The sequence below is a fragment of the Schistocerca piceifrons genome, chromosome 2 (assembly GCF_021461385.2).
Source record: "Schistocerca piceifrons isolate TAMUIC-IGC-003096 chromosome 2, iqSchPice1.1, whole genome shotgun sequence".
Classification (NCBI taxonomy): Eukaryota; Metazoa; Arthropoda; class Insecta; order Orthoptera; family Acrididae; genus Schistocerca; species Schistocerca piceifrons.
This window is the reverse complement of record NC_060139.1, coordinates 583547584-583571957: the sequence shown is the minus strand read 5'-3', so window position 1 is coordinate 583571957 and position 24374 is coordinate 583547584. Positions and strand designations below refer to the sequence as shown.

Here is a 24374-nt window from a genome sequence, read left to right as displayed (position 1 = left end):
TTGTATGCATTTTGCACTTTGGACATAAATTTGACTATGAACACTCATCCTTCTTCGGCCTCCAGCAGTAATGTTTGTCAGTACGAGGCAGAACTCCTATGAGTGCAAACATTTTTCGGAACTGCAATCAGCAGAAACCTTTAGTTATTCTTTACTTGCTTTTCAGAATAGAAGGCAAGTGTATGGATATTCCGAGGCTACTAGTTGCTGATCATATTAAGTTGGATGTGATTTCTTTGGATCTTTATACTTCAGAATTTGTACATAAAAGTGGTACGTTATCAGACGGAGCCAAGCATGCTCGTTGTACAATCTTCACGTATAAGTTGGATCATATATACATTCTTCGAATCAAATTACTAAATTAGCAGAAGTAACTGTGATCATAAAATTCACTCAAATATTCATTTATGCCCATAATTCTTTCTGTTGAGCAAAATAAGCACTAACTGCTCCTGAACATATTTTGGAAATATAGTGAGATTGCAATATAAATCATTTCTTGGATCAAAACTTCATGTAAAGATACGCACTTATTCAGGAAGTTTTTCTGAAGTCCACCAGTACGTACGCAGAACAAGACACGAAAGACAGTTAACTCAGAGATTTTGGACTTTAACACTGACTTATAAGGAGCTGATTGCGAGCATTAGTCTAGGACGTTAGAGCTGTACTTACTGAACTCGTCGTTTCCAGTGAAAAGGTTGGACGCGTAGACTTCCATGTCACCGACCTCAGGAAACATGTCGAAGCGCGTTAGTCGCAGAAATTTCTTTCCAGCTTTCCTGAAGTACTCGCCTGTCACGTTCCATGTGGCGGTCACGTCAGCTGAAATGCAAATAGAGCACGACTTTGTCAGAGAGCAGCACCTTCTATTGACCAAGAAACCGTTCACATAAAATATCTCAAATACATGTTTAACAGAACAGCGATATTGATTATTTAAAGAAATAGAATAAACCAAGTAGCTGTATTATTTTGTTATTTGATAAATCTAACGTACTCTCTCTATAGAACAAGCACCATCAGGTAGACGAACAGGGGCAAGTTATGTTAAACAATTACTGCAAGGGGAATTTTTAGTATCTCTGCTCTACAAGTGCATAATGAATACATAACCTTAAGAAATTCCATTCTAGAGTAGCCGCGCCCCTACCGCTGTGTCCCGCCCTCTATCTATCTCCACACCTTCCACCTCCTTTCCCAACACAACTTCCAGCACCTACCCCTCCCAGATGATGAACTTCGCACTGATGTCTACCCCTCCTACCAACTCTAACCCCCCACCCTCCTGCCTCCTCCTCAGGGCTCCCTCTCCTCCCCCTCCCTTCTCCTGAGCGGCTTTCCAACTCCTACACCCCTTCCCTCTCCCAGGCTCCCCTTCAGTGTATCTGCACTCCCTCCTGCCTTGTCTTCCGTCTTCATCTCCCATCCCACCTGTCTCCTGTCTCTTGGTGCAAACCCTGACCCCCTATTCCTTTCATCTCACCCCCTCCCCCACTGCACCTAGCTCTTTCCTTTCTTTCCATCCCCTTAGGCCTCCCCTCAGCAGGTCCTTCCTGGCAGGTTTTATTCTCTGTCGCGTGCGCTTCATCTCTTAAACTGGTTTTAAGGTGTCTTTGTTCTGGAGTGTTTTAATACTGTGGCCAACTTTTAACCTGTGTGTGACTTTGTCAGTGTCTTTTTTGTGATCCACGAGTCGCCAACCGTGTTTTTTAACTTTGTGTAGACTTTTTTAATTCTCCCCCCATGAACGTCTCCCTGTCAGTGTATATTTTCCCTCCACTGTCTCCCCTTACTCTGTTTTTTATGTCCTCCTTTTATTGCCTTTATATGTATGATTTTCTCATTTTATTAGCTGTCATGTCACTCTGCTAAAGAGCAGCGGATTGTGCCGCTGACAGCCCTCCCCTGTACATATGGGGCAGGGGAATGAAATCACAATAAACGAAAAAAATTCTAGAATAAAAGAATCAAGAGCAAGATATACGTCACACTGAAATCAACCCTTGCTAGGTGTGCATTGCGGAAAGCTATCTCATCAGAAGGGTTTGTTGATTGTTTCAGAGGTCAGAAGATGTTAGGCAGTGTCCAGATCGTCCGACTGTTTCTCTTCAGCAGGACTAATACCCTCAGGCAATCCTTAGGAAGCCGATCAGTTTCTTTTATCAGGACTTAGGGATGGCAGTGACACCAACGAAAATTTAAAAAAAGTATATGAAAAACCAATGCTGTGTTACAGGCGAACATAAGGTCTAGTTTTAGCAGAACAGAAGGTATGGCAAGAACAGAATACACTAAGAGTGGATCAGTGGAGGGTATGTTCAAACGAACTCCCAGTCCATAATGCTCTAGAGAACCGAAGGAACGGAGGAAATATGTAAGGCGAATTATTCTGTTCTCGGTTGCTTAGATACAATATTAGTTCTCCTGTTGTAGTAACCAGCAATACAAAAGCAGCAAGGTAACACAAAATCCATCGCAGAACTATTAACCAAAATAGAACTAGGAATGTGACATACAAAATTTTAGTCGTAGATGCTACAATTATGGGCATAGACGTCTCAGGAATCGAACAAAAAAATAAAAATAAAAACAAGAAAATGTGCAAGAAAACGGAAATAATAATATATTTTCCGTGGTGATTGGTAAGATTCAGATAACCATATTAAATCAGAACGAGAGTAAAGAGATTTGATGGATACGCCGATCGAAACTGTAGTTGAGCAAACGAAAGTTTCGAATTTTCAAAACGTAGTTAAAATTTGTAGTATTTAGGTAAAGATTTGAATGTACTCTTTAACGACTGTGTTTCAAGTGGCTGTTGTGACTTACCCATGCTGATGTTGTAGACGCCTTTGCCATTGATGGGGAAGACGATGATCTTGCCCTGCGCCTTGTAGTCGCCCTCTAGAAACAACTGCTGGAAGCCGACATCCACTTCCATCCTGAAGAGGCCGCCGTCATCGAGGTTGGCCCTGTGGACACAATGTTCCTGCCTTTAGCGGTTGCCCCCGCCTCAGTGCATCTACCAACACTGCCCATAATGTTATGTCTCACCATATGACATGACATTTTATCAAGCATTCGATACTGACTTCGTACCCACAGACCAGAATTAAACATAATACGGGAATGCCATTTTTCATTTGTCTCTACTAACACACACACAAACTTCATTGAATATCGCCACATCCATTCATATATTTAAACATTTGTCAGATGCTATAAATACTGCACAAACAAAAGAATACCTACATCAAACTTAGATGATCTATAAGCAAAGACGTGTGAAGTAACAAATGCACTTCGAAATGTCTAACAATAAACATTGGTTGCAATCAAGGAGTCAGGATCTATGGAAACGCTCTGACGGAATAATCATAATACACAACGAGACACAGCGTGTAAAAGGGCATTGCTATGGCCGAGCTGTAATTTGTACTCAGGTGACTCATGTGGAGAGGCTTAAGACGTGAACATGGTCGCACGACGGGAATTAACAGACTTCGAACGCGGAATGGTACTTGCAGCTAGACACTTGGGGCATTCCATTTCGAAAATCGTTAGGGAATTCAATATTCCGAAATCACGCTGTCTAGAGTCTGCCTAGAATACCAAATTTCAGTCATTATCTTTCACCAAGAAAAACGCAGTGGTCGACAGCTTTCACTAAACGACTAAGAGCAGCAGCCTTCCATATAATTGTCAGTGCTGACACACAAGCAACACTGCATGAAATAATCGCAGGAAGCAATGTGGGACGTACGACGAGCGTATCCGTTTGGACAGCGCGGCGATATTTGGCGTTAATGGGCTGTGACAGCAGACGACCTAGGCTACTGCCTTTGCTAACAGCACGACATCGCCTGCAACGCCTCTCCTTGGCTCGTGACCATATCGGTTGGACCTTGCACTGCTAGAAACAGTGGCCTGGTTAGATGAGTCCAGATCACAGTCGGTAAGAGCTGGTGGTAAGATTTGAGTGTGGCGCAGACTCTTGGAACTCATGGACCCAAGTTGTCAACAAGGCACTGTACAAGCTCGTGGTGGCTCTATAGTGCTGTGGGCTGTGTTTACATGGACTGTGATCCAATTTAATGGATCATTAGGCTACTTGAAGACCATTCGCAGCTTTTCATGGATTTTCAAGTCCCCCGCCCAAAAAAAAAAAAAATAAAAAATAAAAAAAATGGAATTTTTATGAATGACAAAGTGCCATGTCACTGCGTCACAGTTGTTCGCGACTGGTTTGAAGAACATTCCGGACAATTTGAGTGAATGATTTGACCAGTCAGATCACCCGATATGAATCCTACCCAACATTTGTGGGACGCAATGGAGAGGTCAGTTCGTGCCCAAAATCCTGCACCTGCAACGTTTTCAGAGTTATGGACGGCTATAGAGGCAGCGTTGGTCAGTATTTCTGCAGGGGACTTCCAACGACCTTGTTGAGTCATCGCTATATCAAGTTTCTGCACTGCGCTGAGAAAAAAGAAGTCCGATACGATATTAGGAGGTATTCCATGACTCTTTTCAGCTCACTAACCAAATATCGCACCGTATGTTCAGAGTGGTAGCAGAAAGGTGACACTGGACATATGGGTTTCCGTAACTGACTTACATGTTTTTCATCGTTTCTGTCATACACATACAATGTTTTTGATCTGAAAGACTGTCATTTTATAAGCATGATGAGAAAAATATAAAGACGTACCCCACACGAGCGCCACGTTCCGGCCAGCACGTTTGTTAAATTTTTTAAGCCGAGTTGACAGTTGTCGCTCCGCTTAGGGATTGGTTTTACTGGAGCACTGCACGTTGGTTTACAAGTTCTAAGTTTTGGTGAGTGAACGTTTAAAATCTGCAGCTTTATAATACATATACTGTCTTAGTGGCCCCATTTTCGTCGCACAGCTTGATCTATTTCAGTTTTACTAAGCACCTGTTAGAAGTCGACTGGTAACTCTGGAATGTAACAAAAACGTCTTAAGCATAGTGTAAGAACGTCGCTATTAGAATTTTACTGCCTAGAAAAGAAAGAAGTAAATTCTGTTGCTCCTCATATCTACGTCAGAGCAGCGATCCTACTTTCCTAATAGCACGTTGTGATGGCGCTTTTGTACCATGAAAAACAGTAAACATTAGTCGATATTTCAATAAATGTATTACCACTTACTAACAGAGGTCTTAGAAATATTAAAGACAGATAAATAAATAGCAGCATAGTGTCCACACATCTAATCCTAGATACTCATCGATGTGTACTACAGAGCTTGTATAGAATTTTTACTCATTCTCGGATGTGCTCAACCTTTCCCGTGGAGCGACGTAGGCCACGTTCTCTCTTTGTAAAGGTCCAGCCTTGAGCGACGCACAGGCTTGCAGCCTACAGGAATTGCCATCTGCCTCACACTCAACTGCACGATTTTGAACAGAGCCAGTCGGCATTCACGAGATTCCTCACCACAAGTCATCTCTATTTATTGCTAATACTAACTTATTATGTAATATGTATAGAACATACATGTCCCTTAAATATGAGTCTTTTTAGCTTTAAACATTCTAATTACTTCACATAGCTCAATTTGCTTATAATTCGTAATTTAACATTCGCTATTTCTCGCCGTAGGCTATTTCTACGGTTTCTCTGTTCATTCAAAATCTCTATCCTCTTGGGGACGTGGAGAAAGAATGAGCCCATTCTGTAACGCCTCCTTCCAGGAAGAAAACAGACGATAGGTCGACTTGGCCCGCTCAAGCAAGAGCTTCAGATTACAGATGTCTTGCAAAATGTCTCCATATCATTACCCTGTAACCTCTCGCTCTTTTGTTCCAGTAGCCGAAATGAACTTTATAAGGAAATATAGTAAGTCATCCAGACGGCTTTATTAAAACAATACCTCGCATAAATGGTTCCTCCTCCAACGCCAAGCAGAATACTTCACTTCTCGGAGATCACTTTACAACTAAACAGTGATTGATCTGTGAATATTTCGGTGTTCTCTTGATATACAGTAGATGTAGAGCAGTGCACATATTAGCCTGTCCACTGCAAACTCCCTGCAGATACGGTGAATCGTCATGTACGCACTACAAAAAATACAGAAACACCACGAGAAACGCAAGCTGAACATAAATGCAGATGCTAATCAAGTCTGCAGGTAATGCTGTTGTATTTGACTACGAAATGCACCAGTACATATCCCAAAGACGTTGCAAGCGACAGTAGCTAAGAACAGTGTTCTGTGTAGTCATGTGTGCGTTTTGTCGGAGCACAGTGAATTACAACGTGGGAAAATTGTTGGTGCTCGTAACATGAGTGCTTCCAGAGTTACAGCGCATACAAGGAAAGTGCAAAAACATCATCCACTAACACACAATGCGGACGGATCTGTGTGTTCAGTGATAGTGACGGAAGGTAATAGAAGAGCATTGCGATGAAAAATAGGAGGACGACAGCTGCAAAAGTCGTTGCAGAACTGATTGCCGCGCTCACGAACCCTGTCAACACCAAAACACCTCGATGGGAGCTCCAGCAGCAGGGAATTGCAGGAACAGCTGGAATTTCAAAACCACCGTCAGTGATGCAAATGCTCGTAACAGAAAACGGTGTTCGCGATACCATAAAACCTGGACTATGGAGCAATAGAAGAATGTCATTTGGTCGAATGTGTCTTGTTTTACACTGTTTCCAGTTTCTAGCCGAGTTTACTTCCGAAAAGAGAAAAATGGCGGAGTTCGGAGGTGATTTGGGCAGCCATGTATTGGTATTCCGTGGGCCTCATGGTTACATGGTAAGGTCGCATTACTGCCAATGTTTATGTGACCATTACGGCTGATTAGGTCCTTTCAAATGGTTCAAAGAGCTCTAAGCACTATGGGACTTAACATCTGAGGTCATCAGTCCCCTAGACTTAGAACTACGTAAACATAATAAACCAAAGGACATCACACATATCCACGCCCGAGGCAGGATTCGAACCTGCGACCGTAGCAGCCGCTTGGTTCCTGACTGAAGCGCCTAGAGCCGCTCGGCCACAGTGGCCAGCTCAGGTCCACTCCATGGTGCATTGTTTGTTCTCGAGTGGTGACGATTTGTTCTAAGACGACAGGCCCCTGTTCACACAGGTCGCAGGACTGATTTTGTGAGCACTACGATGAGCTGTAGGATCTCCCCTGACCACCGCATTCACAATATCTCAATGTTACTGATCCTTTAGGTTTGATCTGGAGGGACGTGTGCGGGATCGCTACTCAGCTCCATAATCGTTATCTGAACATGTCTCTGAGTTGCATGATGGATGATATAACATTCGCTCGGAAACCATACATGTCTTGTACTTCTCCATTCCGAGACTACTGGAAATTTTTTCTAGAGCCAACGGTTTTTCTGCAACCTATTAGGCATGGCAATGTGTTCTGTTTTTGCTGTTTCCATATTTTTCCTCCTCCTACTCATAGACCTTGGCCCGTTCGCAGCTGACGATGGTAATACCGAAACTTGTCTCAAACTGCTAACTTGAACAACCTAACCACATACGTTTAACCGGCAGTCTATTTGCATCTGAGGTACTTTTAAAAAGGCATGTGTAAAGATACAGTCCATCTCCACAGGTAAGTGGTCAGCCGTCGGACTGCTTTGTAGAAGCCCCTGATTCGATTCCCGGTACTGCCAGGGGATCTCTGTCGGTAGGGAGACTGGAACGGGGTGCATTCAGGCTCAGCTGCTTGAGTGAGAAGTAGTGGCTATAAGGTCCGGGAAGCACACAATGGCCAGGTGAGCTGTTGTGGCGACTCACCACCCTTCCATACCCTATCGAGATAAAAAAAAAAAAAAAAATTGGTTCAAATGGCTCTGAGCAGTGTAGGACTTAATATCTGAGGTCATCAGTCTCCTAGACTTAGAACTACTTAAACCTAACTAACCTAAGGACATCACACACATCCATGCCCGAGGCAGGATTCTAACCTGCGAACGTAGTAGCAGCGCGATTCCGGACTGAAGCGCCTAGAACCGCTCGGTCACAACGGCCGGCTCCTATAGAGGTAAACGACGCTGTTATAAGAGCACAGAAAGTGAAGCAAAACTATGTAAAAAGTTGTATTTGTAAAAGACATTCGTGCTCCTAGAACTATACTTCATACTGAAGTCAGGTGGCGACTTATAATCACATATTAATTATCTCACAATTGACTCGTTTGTGTACTAGTGTTTATTGAGACTGTTTTGCTACTTTTATCGTATAAATTTATTTGTGTTAGTTTTCCCTATTAACTATATGATACATAGTGTATAACGCCCAGGTAATACACCCAGGAAGATTTTAATGGAACCGACAGTGGCTGCGAAAGTGTCCGTATTTATATCATTTTCTATCTTCTTCCTTGTACTGTAGGAACCAGTCTGTTTGCACCTCTTCAAGGTCTTGCGATACATACAACATTTCCTAGGGAGATCAATGTACCACAGCTCTTCTACGCGGCCGACAAACTTTACAGTCTGCCAGATTTTCAACAGCCGAACCACGGTTCCTAACTTTTGACTTTAGTGATAACGTGTTTATTTAGTAGTACTTCGCCGTATTCACGATTCGATGCAAACCGGTGCCTTATGAAGACAGATTGTCGCCGTCGCTTAGCTCTCAGTATGTTAACAATAGAGCAGGCCCGCCGGTTTTGGAGCGGCCCGGCTCGTTCTAAATGAATGCCGGCCTTGTCGTGCGGGTCCCCCAGACCGGATTCCCGCTGGCCTTCCAAACTTAGGAAGGTAGTCTGCTGCTCCTGGACAGCAAAGCTGCAGCCGACAGCAGCACTCTGGCTAATGGAACGGAAGGGAATCGTGGCCACTGCTTGAGTTGTGTGAAACGACAAACAGTCTGCTGTCCTAAACTTTTCTTTCTACGTACACTGCACCTACCATTAATATATCTCCGGACAACGAGCAGTTGTACAGTACTGCTCCAACGTCCGGAGTCCTTGTCAATTAGGCGCGACAGCAGACAACGAACGAAACCAATGCCACTGTGTTACTGTACCACTTGTGAATGTGTTAACTGATATAAGGAGAGATTAATTACTTAGAATCAGCTGCCCTATCAGATACGACATTCCTTTCATCAGATAAAAGAAATCTTACCTGCAGGTCTCGTGTTCCTTCGCTGTCCTATCTGATACGACGTTCCTATCATCAGATAAAAGAAATCTTACCTGCAGGTCTCCTGTCCCTTCGCCGTGGCTGCGTTACAGGACGACCTTTCGGCAGGTGTTTGTGACAGGATGAGTGATATAAAAAGGCACAGTGAGAAGGCCACAAATCAATAACAGACATGGAGTTAAGCAATGGAATGATTGCATAATGACGTGCTAAATCCAAGGACAAGAGTAATTTTCTCGTGATGTGTCACTGTGAAATAACACAACCCTATGAAACTTGGACTATACAGGGTGGTCCATTGATAGTGACCGGGCCAAATATCTCACGAAATAAGCATAAAACGAAAAAACTACAAAGAACGAAACTAGTCTAGCTTGAAGGGGGAAACCAAATGGTTGGCGCGCTAGATGACGCTGTCATAGGTCAAACGGATACCAACTGCATTTTTTAAATAGGAACCCTATTTTTTATCACATATTCGTGTAGTAAGTAAAGAAATATGATTGTTTTAGTTGGACCACTTTTTCCGCTTTGTGGTAGATGGCGCTGTAATAGTCACAAACGTATAGGTACGTGGTATCACGTAACATTCCGCCAGTGCGGACGGTATTTGCTTCGTGATACATTACCCGTGTTAAAATTGACGGTTTACCAATTGCGGAAAAGATCTATATCGTGTTGATGTATGGCTATTCTGATCAAAATGTCCAACGGGCGTGTGCTATGTATGCTGCTCGGTATCCTGGACGACATCATCCAAGTGTCCGGACCGTTCGCCGGATAGTTGCGTTACTTAAGGAAACAGATAGTGTTCAGCCGCATGTGAAATGTCAACGACGACCTGAAACAAATGATGATGCACAAGTAGGTGTTTTAGCTGCTGTTGCTGCTACTCCGCACATAAGTAGCAGCAGACAAATTGCGCGAGAATCGGGAACCTCAAAAACGTCGGTGTTGAGAACGCTACATTAACATCGACTGCACCCGTGCTATATTTTTATGCACCAGGAGTTGCGTGGTGACGACTTTGAACGTCGTGTACAGTTCTGCCTCTGGGCACAAGAGAAATTACGGGACGATGACAGATTTTTTGCACGCGTTCTATTTAGCGACGAAACGTCATTCACCAACAGCGGTAACGTAAGCCGGCATAATATGCACTATTGGTCAACTGGAAATAAACGATGGCTGCGACAAGTGGAACATCAGCAACCTAGGCGGGCTAATGTACGGTACGGCATTATGGGAGGAAGGATAATTGGCCCCCATTTTATCGTTGGCAATCTAAATGGTGCAATTTATGCTGATTTCCTACGTAATGTTCTACCGATGTTACTACAAGATGTTTCACTGCATGACAGAATGGCGATGTACTTCCAACATGATGGATGTCCGCCACATAGTTCGCGTGCGGTTGAAGCGGTATTGAATAGCATATTTCATGACAGGTGGACTGGTCGTCGAAGCACCATACCATTACCCGCACGTTCACCGGATCTGACGTCCCTGGTTTTCTTTCTGTGGGGAAAGTTGAAGGATATTTGCTATCGTGATCCACCGACAACGCCTGACAACATGCGTCAGCGCATTGTCAATGTATGTGCGAACATTACGGAAGGCGAACTACTCGCTGTTGAGAGGAATGTCGTTACACGTATTGCCAAATGAATTGAGGTTGACGGACATCATTTTGAGAATTTATTGCATTAATGTGGTATTTACAGGTAATCACGCTGTAACAGCATGCGTTCTCAGAAATGATAAGTTCACATTGGAACAACGGAAATAAAATGTTCAAACGTACCTACGTTCTGAATTTTAATTTAGAAAACCTACCTGTTACCAACTGTTGGTTTAAAGTTGCGAGCCATATGTTTGTGACTATTACAGCGCCATCTATCACAAAGCGAAAAAAGTGGTCCAACTAAAACATTCACATTTCTTTACGTACTACACGAAAACGCAATAAAAAATAGGAGTTCCTATGTTAATAAACGCAGTTGATATCCATTTGATCTATGGTAGCGCCATCTAGCGGACCAACCATATCGCCGTCTGGTTTCCTCCTTCAAGCTAGACAAGTTTCATTCTTTGTAGTTTTTTCGTTTGACGCTTATTTCGTGAGATATTTGGCCCGGTCACGATCAATGGATCATCCTGTACATAGAAAGTACTGCTACAGTATAGTATACTACAGTACAGATGGTGACTGAAAGAAATATGCAATGAGACAAACAGAGATGCCTCTTTTATTAAAGATAACAATACACTGAACTCACCGCAATTCATGATGGTCCTCTGCGCATTACAAAAGGCGGGACGTGATTCTTAGTAAATAATGATCACCACGGATGGCAGCACATGCTGTGCATCGCGCTGCCATGATAGCCACAATGTTGATAAGGCGTTCTTGTGGCAGGGCTTTCCATTCGCCCACGAGCGCAGTCGAGAACGGCTGGGTCGTTGGTACATGAGGACGTGCTCCAATACGTCTCTTCAACGCATCGAACGCGTGGTCTATGGGATGCAAGTTGAGGGAACGGGCAGGCCAGGCCATTCGCCGAATATCCCCTCGTTCTCAGAGCTTCTGCATAGGCACTGAACGTTGCGGTCGTATGTTGTCATCCATGAAAATGAAGTCAAGACAGAATGCATCTCAGGAAACACGTCCGAGCGAGTACAGTGTCACAATGTTGGCGACTGATGAGTGAACAGCGTTCAACGATTTGGACGGCACTACACCCAAGCAACCTTATCCCTAACCACACAATAACGCCAGGGCTACCAATGTTGGACGTACTCTCGTTATACACTATGTGATCAAAAGTATCCGGACGCCTGGATGAAAATGACTTACAAGCTGCGGCGCCCTCCATCGGTAATACTGGAATTCAATACGGTGTTGGCCCACCCTTAACCGTGATGACACTTTTCACTCTCGCAGCCATACGTTAAATCAGGTGCTGGAAGGTTTCTTGGAGAATGGCAGCCCATTCTTTACGGAGTGCTGCACTGAGGAGAGGTATCGATATCGGTCGGTGAGACTTGCCACGAAGTCGGCGTTCCAAAACATCCCAAAGATGCTCTATAGGATTCAGGTCAGGCCTCTGCGCAGGTCAGTCCATTACAGGGATGTTATTGTCGTGTAATCACTCCGCCATAGGCCGTGCACTATGAACAGGTGCTTCATCATGTTGAAAGGTGCAATTGTCATCCCCAAATTGCTCTTTCACAGTGGGAAGCAAGAAGGTGCTTAAAAGATCAACATAGGCCTGTGTTGTAATAGCGCCACGCAAAACAACAAGGGGTGAAGCCCCCTCCATGAAAAACACGACCGCACCATAACACTACCGCCTCTGAATTTTACAGTTGGCACTACACAACGAGCCACAATCGTGATTCGTCACTCTACACAACGTTTTTCCACTGTTCAGTCGTCCAATGTTTACGCTCCCACACCAAGCGAGACGTCGTTTTACCGACGTGACGTGTGACTTATGAGCAGCCGCTCGACCATGAAATCCAAGTTTTCTCACCTCCCGCCTAACTTTTATAGTATTGTATTGTATTGTATGTTAACCGGGGGCCTAGGAACGACGTAGAGGCTCCGTCCCCGCCGCAGCCGCAGTGGTCCACAACCCCACGACGACTACCGCAGCCCAATTCAACCCATTCGCCGCCCCACACCGAACCACTCTTTCAGGGTGGCGAGAGTAACCCCTATGTTTGCGTGGTAGAGCAATGGTGGTGTACGCGTACGTGGAGAATTCGTTCGCGCAGCGATCGCCTACATTGTGTATCTGAGACGGAATAAGGGGAACCAACCCACATTCGCCGAGGCAGATGGAAAACTGCCTAAAAACCATCCACAAACTGGCCAGCTCACCGGACGTCGACACAAGTCCGGGGACCAGGCGCTTCTTCCCAATTCGAATAGTCGTGCGTTAGAGCGCACGGCTAACCGGGGGAGCAACTGTCATAGTACTTGCAGTGGATCCTGATGCAGTTTGGAATTACTGTGTGATGGTCTCGATAGATGTCTGCCTATTACACATTACGACCCTCTTCAACTGTCGGCGGTCTCTGTCAGTCAACAAACGCGGTCGACCTGTACGATTTTGTGCTGTACGTGTCCCTTCATGTCCACTTCAGTATCTCATGGGAAACAGTGGACCTAAGGATGTTTAGGTGTGTGGAAATCTCGCGAACAGACGTATGACACGAATCACACCCACTCACCTGACCACGTTCATAATCCGTGAGTTCCGCGGAGCAGCCCATTCTGATCTCTCACGATGTCTAATGACTACTGAGGTCGCTGATATGGAGTACCTGGCAGTAGGTGTCAGCACAATGCTCCTGATATGAACAGCGTAAGTTTTCGGGGGTGTCCGAATACTTTTGATCACCTAGTGTATGAGAGGTGGTAACACGTAATGCGCATAGAAATGTTTTCGAACGTGATCGTTTCGGTGGTCCAGGTATTATGTTGTGAGGAGGCATAATGTTGCATGGGCGTACTGACCTCCATATCTTTGAACAAGGTACACTCACCGTTTAACGCCAGTGTGATACTGTACTCCTTCTCCATTTGGATATTGTCAAGCGTGCATTCGACCCTGACGTCTTTTTTTAGGGCGACTACGCTCCACCTTATCCAGCAGCGCACTGGAGCAGCTCTTGCAGAGAGAGGATATTCGGCGAATGGACGGGCCTACCCGTTCCCTTCACTTAAATCCCATGGAGTGCATGTGGTATGCTTTACGGTGACGCACTGTGAAACATACACATACACCAACGACCATCCATCAGTTGTCAATAACCTGGTCGATGAAAGGAACGCCCCACCACAAGAACTCCGTAAGACCCTTGTGATTTTACACACGACTGATTCCAAAGCAATGGAATTCAGTCCATGTACGTTAAAGACAGTAGCAACGGGTGCGACAATAATCTTTCGCCGTCTGAGCTTCGTCAAGAATCTCCAACCGAAGAGAGACCGGAGCGATGTTGGCTATAGTTTTGTTGCCTCCGAGTGCTCAAAATGACAAAAAGAAGTTCTTATAGCCAAGTTTACCAGGTGGCATCACTGACGGTTTCTTCTACTTTATGGCCGGAGGGACGGGGAATACTTTCTTCTACTTCGTTGGACACTCGGTGGTGGCGCCTGGAATGTGACTCCCGCCAATACAAGATCCATTTCAAGTCTCGCATGTCTAGTATTACGATTTGAACGTAACGGCCAACGCTCTTTAGCTACTTTTGTCATCTTGTGTTTTTCTTAAAGTAACTGATCAGCTTATATTGGAATTAACTCTGTTCCCATCATCCGATGGTTCTGCATCTGCTCAACACACCAGTGGGTCCAGAAGGCTGACGGAAATTGATGTTACATATGTCTGACTGTTAATTTTTATGACTCATTAAATAGTAAAGCTAATCGCTCATAGTTACAATCGTTCAATTTTTATTTAATCCTTCATTATGAATCCATGATTGGAATTATCATTTGACAATCTATTAAGCACTCTGCGAGAGAGGACTAGACAACTGCTAGAGGCTCTCCGTATGTGAGTGGTACATCGCGGAAAAGTCTTAGTTTACACTACCATCTTAACATGTGAAAGTCTATCCTTTTTATGGACATCGGCAGATTCTGACAATACAAGTAATAGAAATGGAAAACCATAGCCGTATTTTCAAAATATTTATTACTCAGGTGACTAGTTTCAACACTACATTTGCGTCATCGTCATGTCCCACGAGTAACCAAATAAATATTGCCAGTGATTGGCTCATGTGCCTTAGGACCCATAAAATAACTAGCTGTCATGGACCGTTATTCATCAGGAGTGTATATTCCGAACTTGTAGTCAGCACTACACACTGCATGTTTGGTTAATAGTAGAACCTGAAGGTGAAGAAAATATAGCGTTTAAACTAGTGGCCTGAGTAATAAATATTTTGAAAATACATCTGTCGTGTTCCATTTCTATTACCATCTTAACATGTCAGTATGCACATGTTGAAAAGTAACAGCGACAGCCTTGGAACTTAAACTGTCAGTTTTGGAAAGGCGACGTTTTTGTGATACGCTCTGGATAAATTTAGAAATACTATATGCAAGGAAGTGTGTGTGACACTTCTGCTGGCTCAATCATACATCTCAAGTAGAGATTATTACAATAGGATAGAGATTTCTTGAATAGAATAATACAGAAAATCTTTAACTTTGGTGCGGAGTGTCGTCCATCCTGCAATGTACGGTTACTCGCGTAACATCTTTGCAGATGCTGTTGAATGCACAATCAGCTAATACTGACGCAGCCACCGAGCAAAGTGGTGCAACCGTCACAGCACTAGATTAGAATTCAGAACGACTTCGGTTCGAATCACCGTCTGACCATCTCAAGTAGCTTCCTTAGAAAACCCACGGCCGTGAACTGTTCGTAGCCATATCAAATTGCAACGTAATCATTGATGGCGACAGTGTCTGTGTTGAAGCACTAACTGCGTTTATTAAAATTAAGTGTCCTTCAGACTTTGCCTATCCAAGCACACCCCCAATGCTAGTCCAAATCGCCATATGCCACACAGTCACTATCCAAAAGCTCGCTCATTCGTGAAACCGAGCATAGGCAGACAAGTGTGATTTTGTGTCGGCATTTTAGTCGCGCCAGGCGTGAGTCCCACAGCTGTAAATCGTCATAGACAGTGCCCGTTCTTTCAGACATGCCTGCACATTTAAGGGACATTGTATTGCAATAAATTCAGTTACTACATCGACACAGACACTGTCACCATTTAGTACTGGGTGACACAGACAAAGGTAGCCCATGTAAGTATAAAGGAAAACCGTGAAAGTACAAAAAATAAGAGCTGAAATGGGCTTACCATATATTTACAGAGAAAAATACAGTAAAAAATATATATTTCTAGAAGATGCTGAAAATGACACCCTGCAACATCAATACACAGCTGTGCACGCCTAAGAATATCCAGATACACCTGGCGTAAAGTTCGAATGTCAATGGTGGCAACTTCACGGCTGATGTTGTCTTTCAATTCCTGCATTGTGTGCGGATTTGTTTCGTAGGCTTTGTCCTTCATGTGTCCCCACAGGAAAATATCACATGTTGTTAGATGCGGCGAACGTGGTGGCCACAAATGTTTGCTGAAAGCTCGTTCCTCAGTGAAGACATCATGGACTCGTTCCAGAGGTACCTTAGACGTGTGGTATGTTTCTCTTTCATACTCAGTGAGGTGGGCACAAAATGTATCAACTGTGTTGAGGTGGTGTCAAAAATATCAGTCTAATGAGGCGCGTTCCTGGTACGCCGCACCAAACGCCGATTTTTTCATGATGGAGCGGTGGCTGACATACAAGGTTAGAGCGCTCCGTTGCCCAGTACCTCGTTTTCTGTGAATTCACATGACCGGAAAGATGAAACCATATTTCATCGCTCATTATGTTATTCAAAAGCCGCGTGCAGTAATCTACATATTTCTGAGTGCCAGCCTCCTGTAAATGCTGCACAACCGTCACACGATATGACTTCAAATTACGACCTGTCGATACCCACTGGCAACTGCCCCTATTTACATACGGTTTTTGGACCAATTTACGTGTAGACTTCTTTTGGTGCAAAATAATTCTTCGGCAAATGTCTGCAAGAACTTCTGGTGTGCGAGCTGAAGGAATTCTCTGTCGTTTTGCATTTTGCACAGATCCAATTCTTATACAGACTCTGTACTACTCTCTTTGATGGTAGTCTTCTATCCGGATACTTGACTTCGGGAGTTTCCTTAATCGAACCTGTTTCCACATACGCTTCCACAATTTCAACTCTTTCTCCCATCGAGAATAATATTTTGCATTCGGCAGAGAGAAACGTCTAATTTCATTGATAAAAAAACTGAAATGCCCACAGAAGAATGGTAACAATCGATTACTGCCTGAAATTGTCCTTTGTTGTAGCTGTTTATTCTATTTCAGAAATCGAAATAATGCATTCGCATTCAAAAGGGGGAGGGGTACTTTTAACTGCGTCACACCTGGCGGGGGTAAAATGACGCTACAAAATAACACTTGTCTGCCTGTGCTTAATTTCACGAATGTTCGACTATTTGGATTGTGACTGTGTGGCGTATGATGGTTTGCATCAGCACTGGGAGCGTGCTCGGACAGTCGTAATCGTTAAGGCGACCACCCATACAACTGGCAAATCTGGGTACGAGTCCCAGTCCGACCCAGATTTTCATGTGTCACTAGTAGCGGATGCTAATACATATTCATTACGTACAAATCCATTTCAAGATGCAACTAACTGTTTTCTGGCCGTGCCTCTGTGCTCTTCGCTATTGCGAATGCTAGAGCCGGTTTCCGGTAGCCAGGGGCGTGAGCTTTGTCCAGCCTCCAGATGATGGGATAGTATCACTTTTTAAATAATAGACCCTACTACGTTATTCTGGAAGGCGAGTGTTCGTTAGAGACAAGGGTATCGTCAGGAGTGCTGGAGGGATGAGTGATATGATCGCTCATGATCTACACTCATGCTCATAAATTAAGGATAATGCCGATACATGGTGAAACAACGCTCCGGTGGGCGGTTTGCGGGTTTAAGTCACCTCGGGGTATGACCATGCGGTGCATTTGACCTGCGGTCGTCGCACGGTGGCGCTGGTAGCAGTCCACATACGCAGAGGTGTGTTGGTGCTTGTCAAAGTACGGTGCAGCAAGTAAGTGTGCAGAAGTTTTCAGACGTGCTAATGGTGACTGTGTGTTGAAAATGGCTCAAAGAACACATATTGATGACGTTATGAGGGGTAGAATACTAGGGCGACTGGTGGCTGGTCAAACACAAAAGGTCGTAGCACGGGCCCTCCACGTGCCACAAAGCATGATCTCAAGATTATGGCAACAATTCCAGCAGACAGGAAACGTGTCTAGACGGTACAGTACTGGACGTCCACAGTGTAAAACACCACAAGAAGACCGATATCTCACCATCAGTGCCCGCAGACCGCCACGGAGTACTGCAGGTAGCCTTGCTCGAGATCTTAACGCAGTCACTTGAACAGTTGCCTCCAGACACACAGTCTACAGACGTCTGAACAGATATGGTTTATTCGCCCGGAGACCTGCAAGGTGCATTCCACTGACCCCTGGTCACAGGAGAGCCCGTAAAGCCTGGTGTCAAGAACACAGTGCATGGTCATTGGAACAGTGGTCGCCGCGCGGGATTAGCCGAGCGGTCTCGGGCGCTGCAGTCATGGACTGTGCGGCTGGTTCCGGCGGAGGTCCGAGTCCTCCCTCGGGCATGGGTGTGTGTGCTTGTCCTTAGCATAATTTAGGTTAAGTAGCGTGTAAGCTTAGGGACTGCTGACCTTAGCAGTCAAGTCCCATAAGATTTCACACACATTTGAACAGTGGTCCCAGGTGATGTTCACGGACGAGTCCAAGTATAGTCTGAATAGTGATTCTCACCGGGTTTTCATCTGGCGTGAACCAGGAACCAGATACCAACTCCTTAATGTCATTGAAAGGGACCTGTATGGAGGTCGTGGTTTGATGGTGTGGGGTGGGATTACGATTGGTGCACGTACACCCCTGCATGTCTTTGACAGAGGAACAGTAACAGGTCAGGTGTATCGGGACGTCATTTTGCACCAGTATATGTCTGCCTTTTCAGGGGTGCAGTGGGTCCCACCTTCCTCCTGATGGATGATAACTCACGGCCCCACCGAGCTGCCATCGTGTAGGAGTACATTGAAACAGAAGTTTTCAGGCGAATGGAGTGGCCTGCCTGTTCTCCACACCTAAACCCCATCGAACACGTCTGGGATGCTCTCAGTCAACATATCGCTTCACGATCTGAAACCCCGAGGACACTTCAGGAGCTCCGACAGGCACTGGTGCAAGATTGGGAGGTTATACCACAGCAGCTGTCGATCATCTCATCCACAGTATGCCAGCCCGTTGTGCGGTCTGTGTACGTGTGCATGCTGATCATATTCCATACTGATGTCGGGGTACATGCGTAGGAAACAGTGGCCTTTTGCAGCACATGTGTTTCGGGACGGTTTTCTCAACTTATCACCAATACCGCGGACTTACACATCTGTGTCGTGTGTGTTCACTATGTGTCTATGCTATTAGCGCCAGTTGTGTGGCACCACATCTGCAATTATCCTTAATTTATGAGCTTGAGTGTATATATGTAGGCCTACAAACGGTCTGACCGACGGGGGGAGCAGTGATTTGCGACTGCTTGCTGGTGACGCTTTAGTTTACGGAAAAGTGTTAACGTTGAGTGACTTTAGGAAATGTACAGCATGTCTTAAACAGAGTTTCTATTTGGTGTGACGAATGGCTGCTTGCCCTAAATGTATAAAAAATTAATGCGGATGAGTAGAAAAAACAATCCTGTAATATTCGAATGCAGTGTTAGTGGTGTGTTATTTGAAGCAGTCACGTGTGTTAAATATATAGGTGTAATGTTACATAGCGAAATGAAATGGACTTTGTAAAAAAATGACGTAATGTCGTTGCGGAAAATCCGCTATCAATGGTTGTAAAACATATTTATTTAATCTTGATTTATTAAAATGATCTGTTTGGTTTGAGCATGAACCATCTTCTGATTTGATTCTCTCGATTACGAGAGTAAGTCGGACGGGTTACTTTTGTAACCGATACAATCAGATCCGAGAACGGTACATGGTGAGCCGAAACTTACCATTTTTTAAAAATTAAGATAACCAAGACGGACAAAAAGACCTGACACAAAATGGAACGAGCACGTAATGTTTGCGGTAGGGAACACGAGTGGTCGACTTTGCTTTATCGGATGAATTGTAGGAACGTGGAACTGATCTATAAAGCAGACTGCACACAGAAGATTAGTGCGATGTATTCTTAAGTACTGCTAGAGTGTTCTGTATCCCCACCACTTCGGATTGAAGCGGGACGTGGAAGGAATTCAGAGGCGTGCGGCTAGATTTGTTACTGGCAGTTTCGACTAACTCACGAGTGTTATGGATATGCTTTTTGGACTCAAATGGGAATCCCTGGAGGAAAGAGGACGTTCTTTTAGTGGAGAACTATTGAGAAGATTTAGAGAACCCTCATTTGCAGCTCACTGCAGAATGATTCTGCCTCCGCAAGTGTACATTCTGCGTAAGGACCGCGAAGACGAGAGAAATTACGGCTGGTATGGAGGCAAGTAGGCAGTCATTCTTCCCTCGCCACATTAGCGAGCGTAGCAGGAAAGGAAATGGCAACTAGTGATACAAGGTACCCTCCGCTATGCACCGTATGGTGGCTTTCGTAACGTGTATGTAGATGCGGGTCTATCGAAATCCTTCTAAATTGGTTGTGGTCAAGGCCTGCAAGGCGGGCTTAAGCGCTTACGACTTTCTCTTGACCGCAGATGTTTTACAGCATTCAGCGGAGATAAAACTCTGAAAGTTGTGGCAGGAAGCAGCACTTTATGGGGTAGTGGTATTAAGCAAAAGCCAACTGAAATGTCTGCATTCGGCTCCTGAAGCTGACTGGTACAATGACAGGCATTTAAAGTAACTGCGTGAATCGTACTCTCTTGTGTGGAGGTGGGGCTTCAAAGTACTTTTCTGAAGTCAGTAGCCAGTGAGCGTTAGTGAACAACCATGTTTATTTTTCAAATACAGAAAAGCCTGCAAGAACCCGAATGCATATTCGTATGTGCGGGCGTGGAATTCGAAACTGAATCATTTCTGGTCTTGTAGGTAACTGTTGATTTTTAGCGAGTGTGCACATGCACAACAGATAGCACCCACAAATTAGATTGTGGTTCAATGCACAAGGCGTGTCTGAAAAGTTTTCTGAGTGGTCTCAGACAATAAAGGAAACAAGAGCTACAAACAAAATACCTTTACTGTCCTTCAAAGTAATCAGCAACACACTTCTGCCGTCGGTTGTAAGGCTGTTGGAAGCTGTCAGTAAACGCTCCTTATGCAATCGCTCGAAGCAGCGTAGTCACGCATTGTTGGATATCCGCAACGTCTGAGAATTTCGTGAACAATAGTACTTATACTGTCTTTGCTTATCATCAACTCTTCTGCTCCCATTCTCAAATACAGTCGCCGATCACCCGCAACTTTACATCCAACGTCAGAGGTGTGCTGTAGCTAAAGGTGATTACTTTGAAAGTCGTTAAAGGTATTTTGTTTGTAAATCTTGTTTCCTTCATTTTCTAGGACCTTTCATCGCACTTTTCAGACTCGCCTTGTATCTGCAAGGGGACCGAAATTTACGTTACACATTCGTCCTACGATAAGCATTGCGCAACAAGAATGATACATTGTCATAGGAGAACGCATGTATCGGGTTCCCTGTAGACTAGTTCTCCTGCAGTACCGTTAACAGGTGCTCACAGTGTGCAAATGAAATTTTGCTGCAAGTGGAAACATATTCGAAAGTTGAAGGACGTGAGACAGTGTGATTCTCGCGGCAAAAAGGTCTAAACACATACATCAGAAAAAGGTTAGCATCACCTCGGTTCCGAGAGTTCCGGAACCTGTACAGAAAGTTGAAATAGAGATCAACATAAACATCATTTCCACCCCCTTTTATTGCTCATGAAAACCACACATTGCATGTTGTACCACCATACAGCGAGACCTTCCGAGGTGGTGGTCCAGATAGCTGCACGCACCTGTATCTCTAATACCCAGTAGCACGTCCTCTTGCATTGATGCATGCCTGTATTCGTTGTGATATACTATTAGCAAGTTGTTGGTCGAGATTATCCCACTCCTCAACGGCAATTCGGCGTAGAGTGGTTGGTGGGTCACGTGGTCCATAAACAGCCCTTTTCAATCTATCTCAGGCATGTTCGATAGGGTTCATGTCTAGAGAACGTGCTGGCCACTCTAGTCGAGCGATGTCGTTATCGTGAAGGAAGTCATTCACAAGATGTGCACGATGGAGGCGCGAATTGTAGTCCATGAAAACGAATGCCTCACCAATATGCAGCCGATATGGTTGCACTATCGGTCGGAGGATGGCATTCACGTATCGTACAGTCGTTACGGCGCCTTCCATGAACACCAGCGGCGTACGTCGGTCCCATATAACGCCACCCCAATACAGCAGGGAACCTCCACCTTGCTGCACTCGCTCACCTGTGTGTCTAAGGCGTCCAGCCTGACCTGGTTGCCGCCAAACACGTCTCCGCCGATTGTCTGGTTGAAGGAATACGCGGCACTCATCGGTGAAGAGAACGTGATGCCAATCCTGAGCGGTCCATTCGCTATGTTGTTGAGCCCATCTGTACCGCGCTGCATTGTGTCGTGTTTGCAAAGATGGACCTCGCCATGGGCGGCGGGAGTGAAGTTGCGCATCATGCAGCCTACTGCACACAGTTTGAGTCGTAACACGACGTACTGTGGCTGCACGAAAAGCGTTATTCAACATGGTGGCATTTCTGTCAGGATTCCTCCGAACCATAATCCGTAGGTAGTGGTCATCCACTGCAGTAGTAGCCGTTGGGCGACCTGAGCGAGGTATGTCATCGACAGTTCGGGTCTCCTTGTATCTCCTCCATGTCCGAACAACACCGCTTTGGTTCACTCCGAGACGCCTGGACACTTCCTTTGTTGAGAGCCCTTCCGGGCACAAAGTAACAATGCGGACGCGATCGAACCGCGGTATTGACCGACTAGGCGTGGTTTAGCTACAGACAACATGAGTCGTGTACCTCCTCTTGATTAGAACTGATCGGCGGTCGGACCCCCTCCATCTAATAGGGGCTGCTCATGCATGGTTGTTTACATCTTTGGGTGGATTTAGTGACATCTTTCAACAGTCAAAGGGACTGTGTCGGTGATACAGTCAACGTCTATCTCCAGGAATTCTGGGAACCGGGGTGATGCAAAACTGTTTTTTAATGTGTGTAGCATACAGATTCACCGTGAAATTCTGCCGGTGTATGGACCACATGCCATGTCGCGTCCAGCCGTAGAGAAATGGTGTCAATAATTTGTTCAAGGCTGCACAGACTTGGATCGTGCTTATCGGGAAGAAATGTCATCGACATCGACCACAGACGACAGTTGCAGACTTTCGAACCATGGACACGTTCACACAGAGGTTCTCGAATGGCTCCGTGACCAAGGAGCCGATTTCTGTCTTCGATGAACTGAACGATTGGTATAACGTCCCGACCGTTGTTTACAGATATTTAGTGGCTGTGATGAAAAATAGTGATACGTACCCGTGTCGCTCTGAAGAGTAGCGCAGCATTCAATAAATGTTACTTGGCCTGCCATAATAATGTGTAACTTACTATTTGAACTCCTCTCGTAGCTGGACGGTGGTGTTATCGTGAATGTGATGGAGGCGGTGGGGTTCAATTGAAGCCAAATTCCAATTGTTTCTGAGGAAAACTGAGCGTTAGGTGTTTTTGAGACATTTTTCCTGTTGATTTCGAACTGTTTTCCTGTCTTGTTCCTGCAGAGATGGTCGCAGAAGGTACGGGAAACCAGCTGGAGGCAGTATATGAAATGGTAGTGGTGTGCATTTTTCTGTCCAGAGGTCGAATATCGGAATCATTTTGCGTTCGAAGCATACAGGTTATTTATTACTGGTGAGAAGATTAACCCTATCTCTCGGGGTGCACTGCGCCCTTGTGAAGCAAACTGAGAAGCTACTTGATTGGGAAGTAGCGGCTCTGGTCTCGGATACTGACATACGGCCGGGAGAGCGGTGTGCTGACCACATGCCGCTCCATATTCGCATCCAGTGACGCCTGTGGGCTGAGTATGACACGGCGGCCGGTCGGTACCTTTGGGCATTCATGGCCTGTTCGGGAGGAGTTTAGTTTTTTTCATATAACAGAAAAATTAAAATGTTATATTACACGGCTATACAAATGTGGGCTCGGAACTTGCGTGTAGTTTGTTTATATTAAATGTAATGAATTAAGTACTCGGTACAATTGTCTTTGAATATGGGTATTATGCAGTAACAACCTATGTTTAATATTAGTTTTAACCCGTATATAGACGTCTGGAAAGTGCAGCCGTAACCTCCACCACCGCCGTCTCCCAAGCACCAACTGAAAAATTTGATCATCTGGAATTCTCGTTGTTAAATGTCATCATCATTAACCGAAAAATGAGATAGAAACTTTGTTGCTAATTGAGTTGTGGTCACAACTTTATTCTTTTTGTTAGT

The 24374-nt window shown here is 44.8% G+C and overlaps 1 protein-coding gene across 1 annotated transcript in view; it reads right to left on the bottom strand.

The window, feature by feature from the left end:
• The window catches only part of LOC124777462 (protein takeout-like), an 85291-nt gene that overhangs the window by 18838 nt on the left and 42079 nt on the right, over nt 1-24374 (bottom strand). The window contains exons 4-5 of the mRNA XM_047252885.1: nt 2836-2978; nt 679-828 (exon numbers count right to left, since the gene is read on the bottom strand). Of these exons, the coding sequence (XP_047108841.1) occupies nt 679-828; nt 2836-2978 (293 nt within the window). The remainder of the gene's footprint in view (nt 1-678; nt 829-2835; nt 2979-24374) is intronic.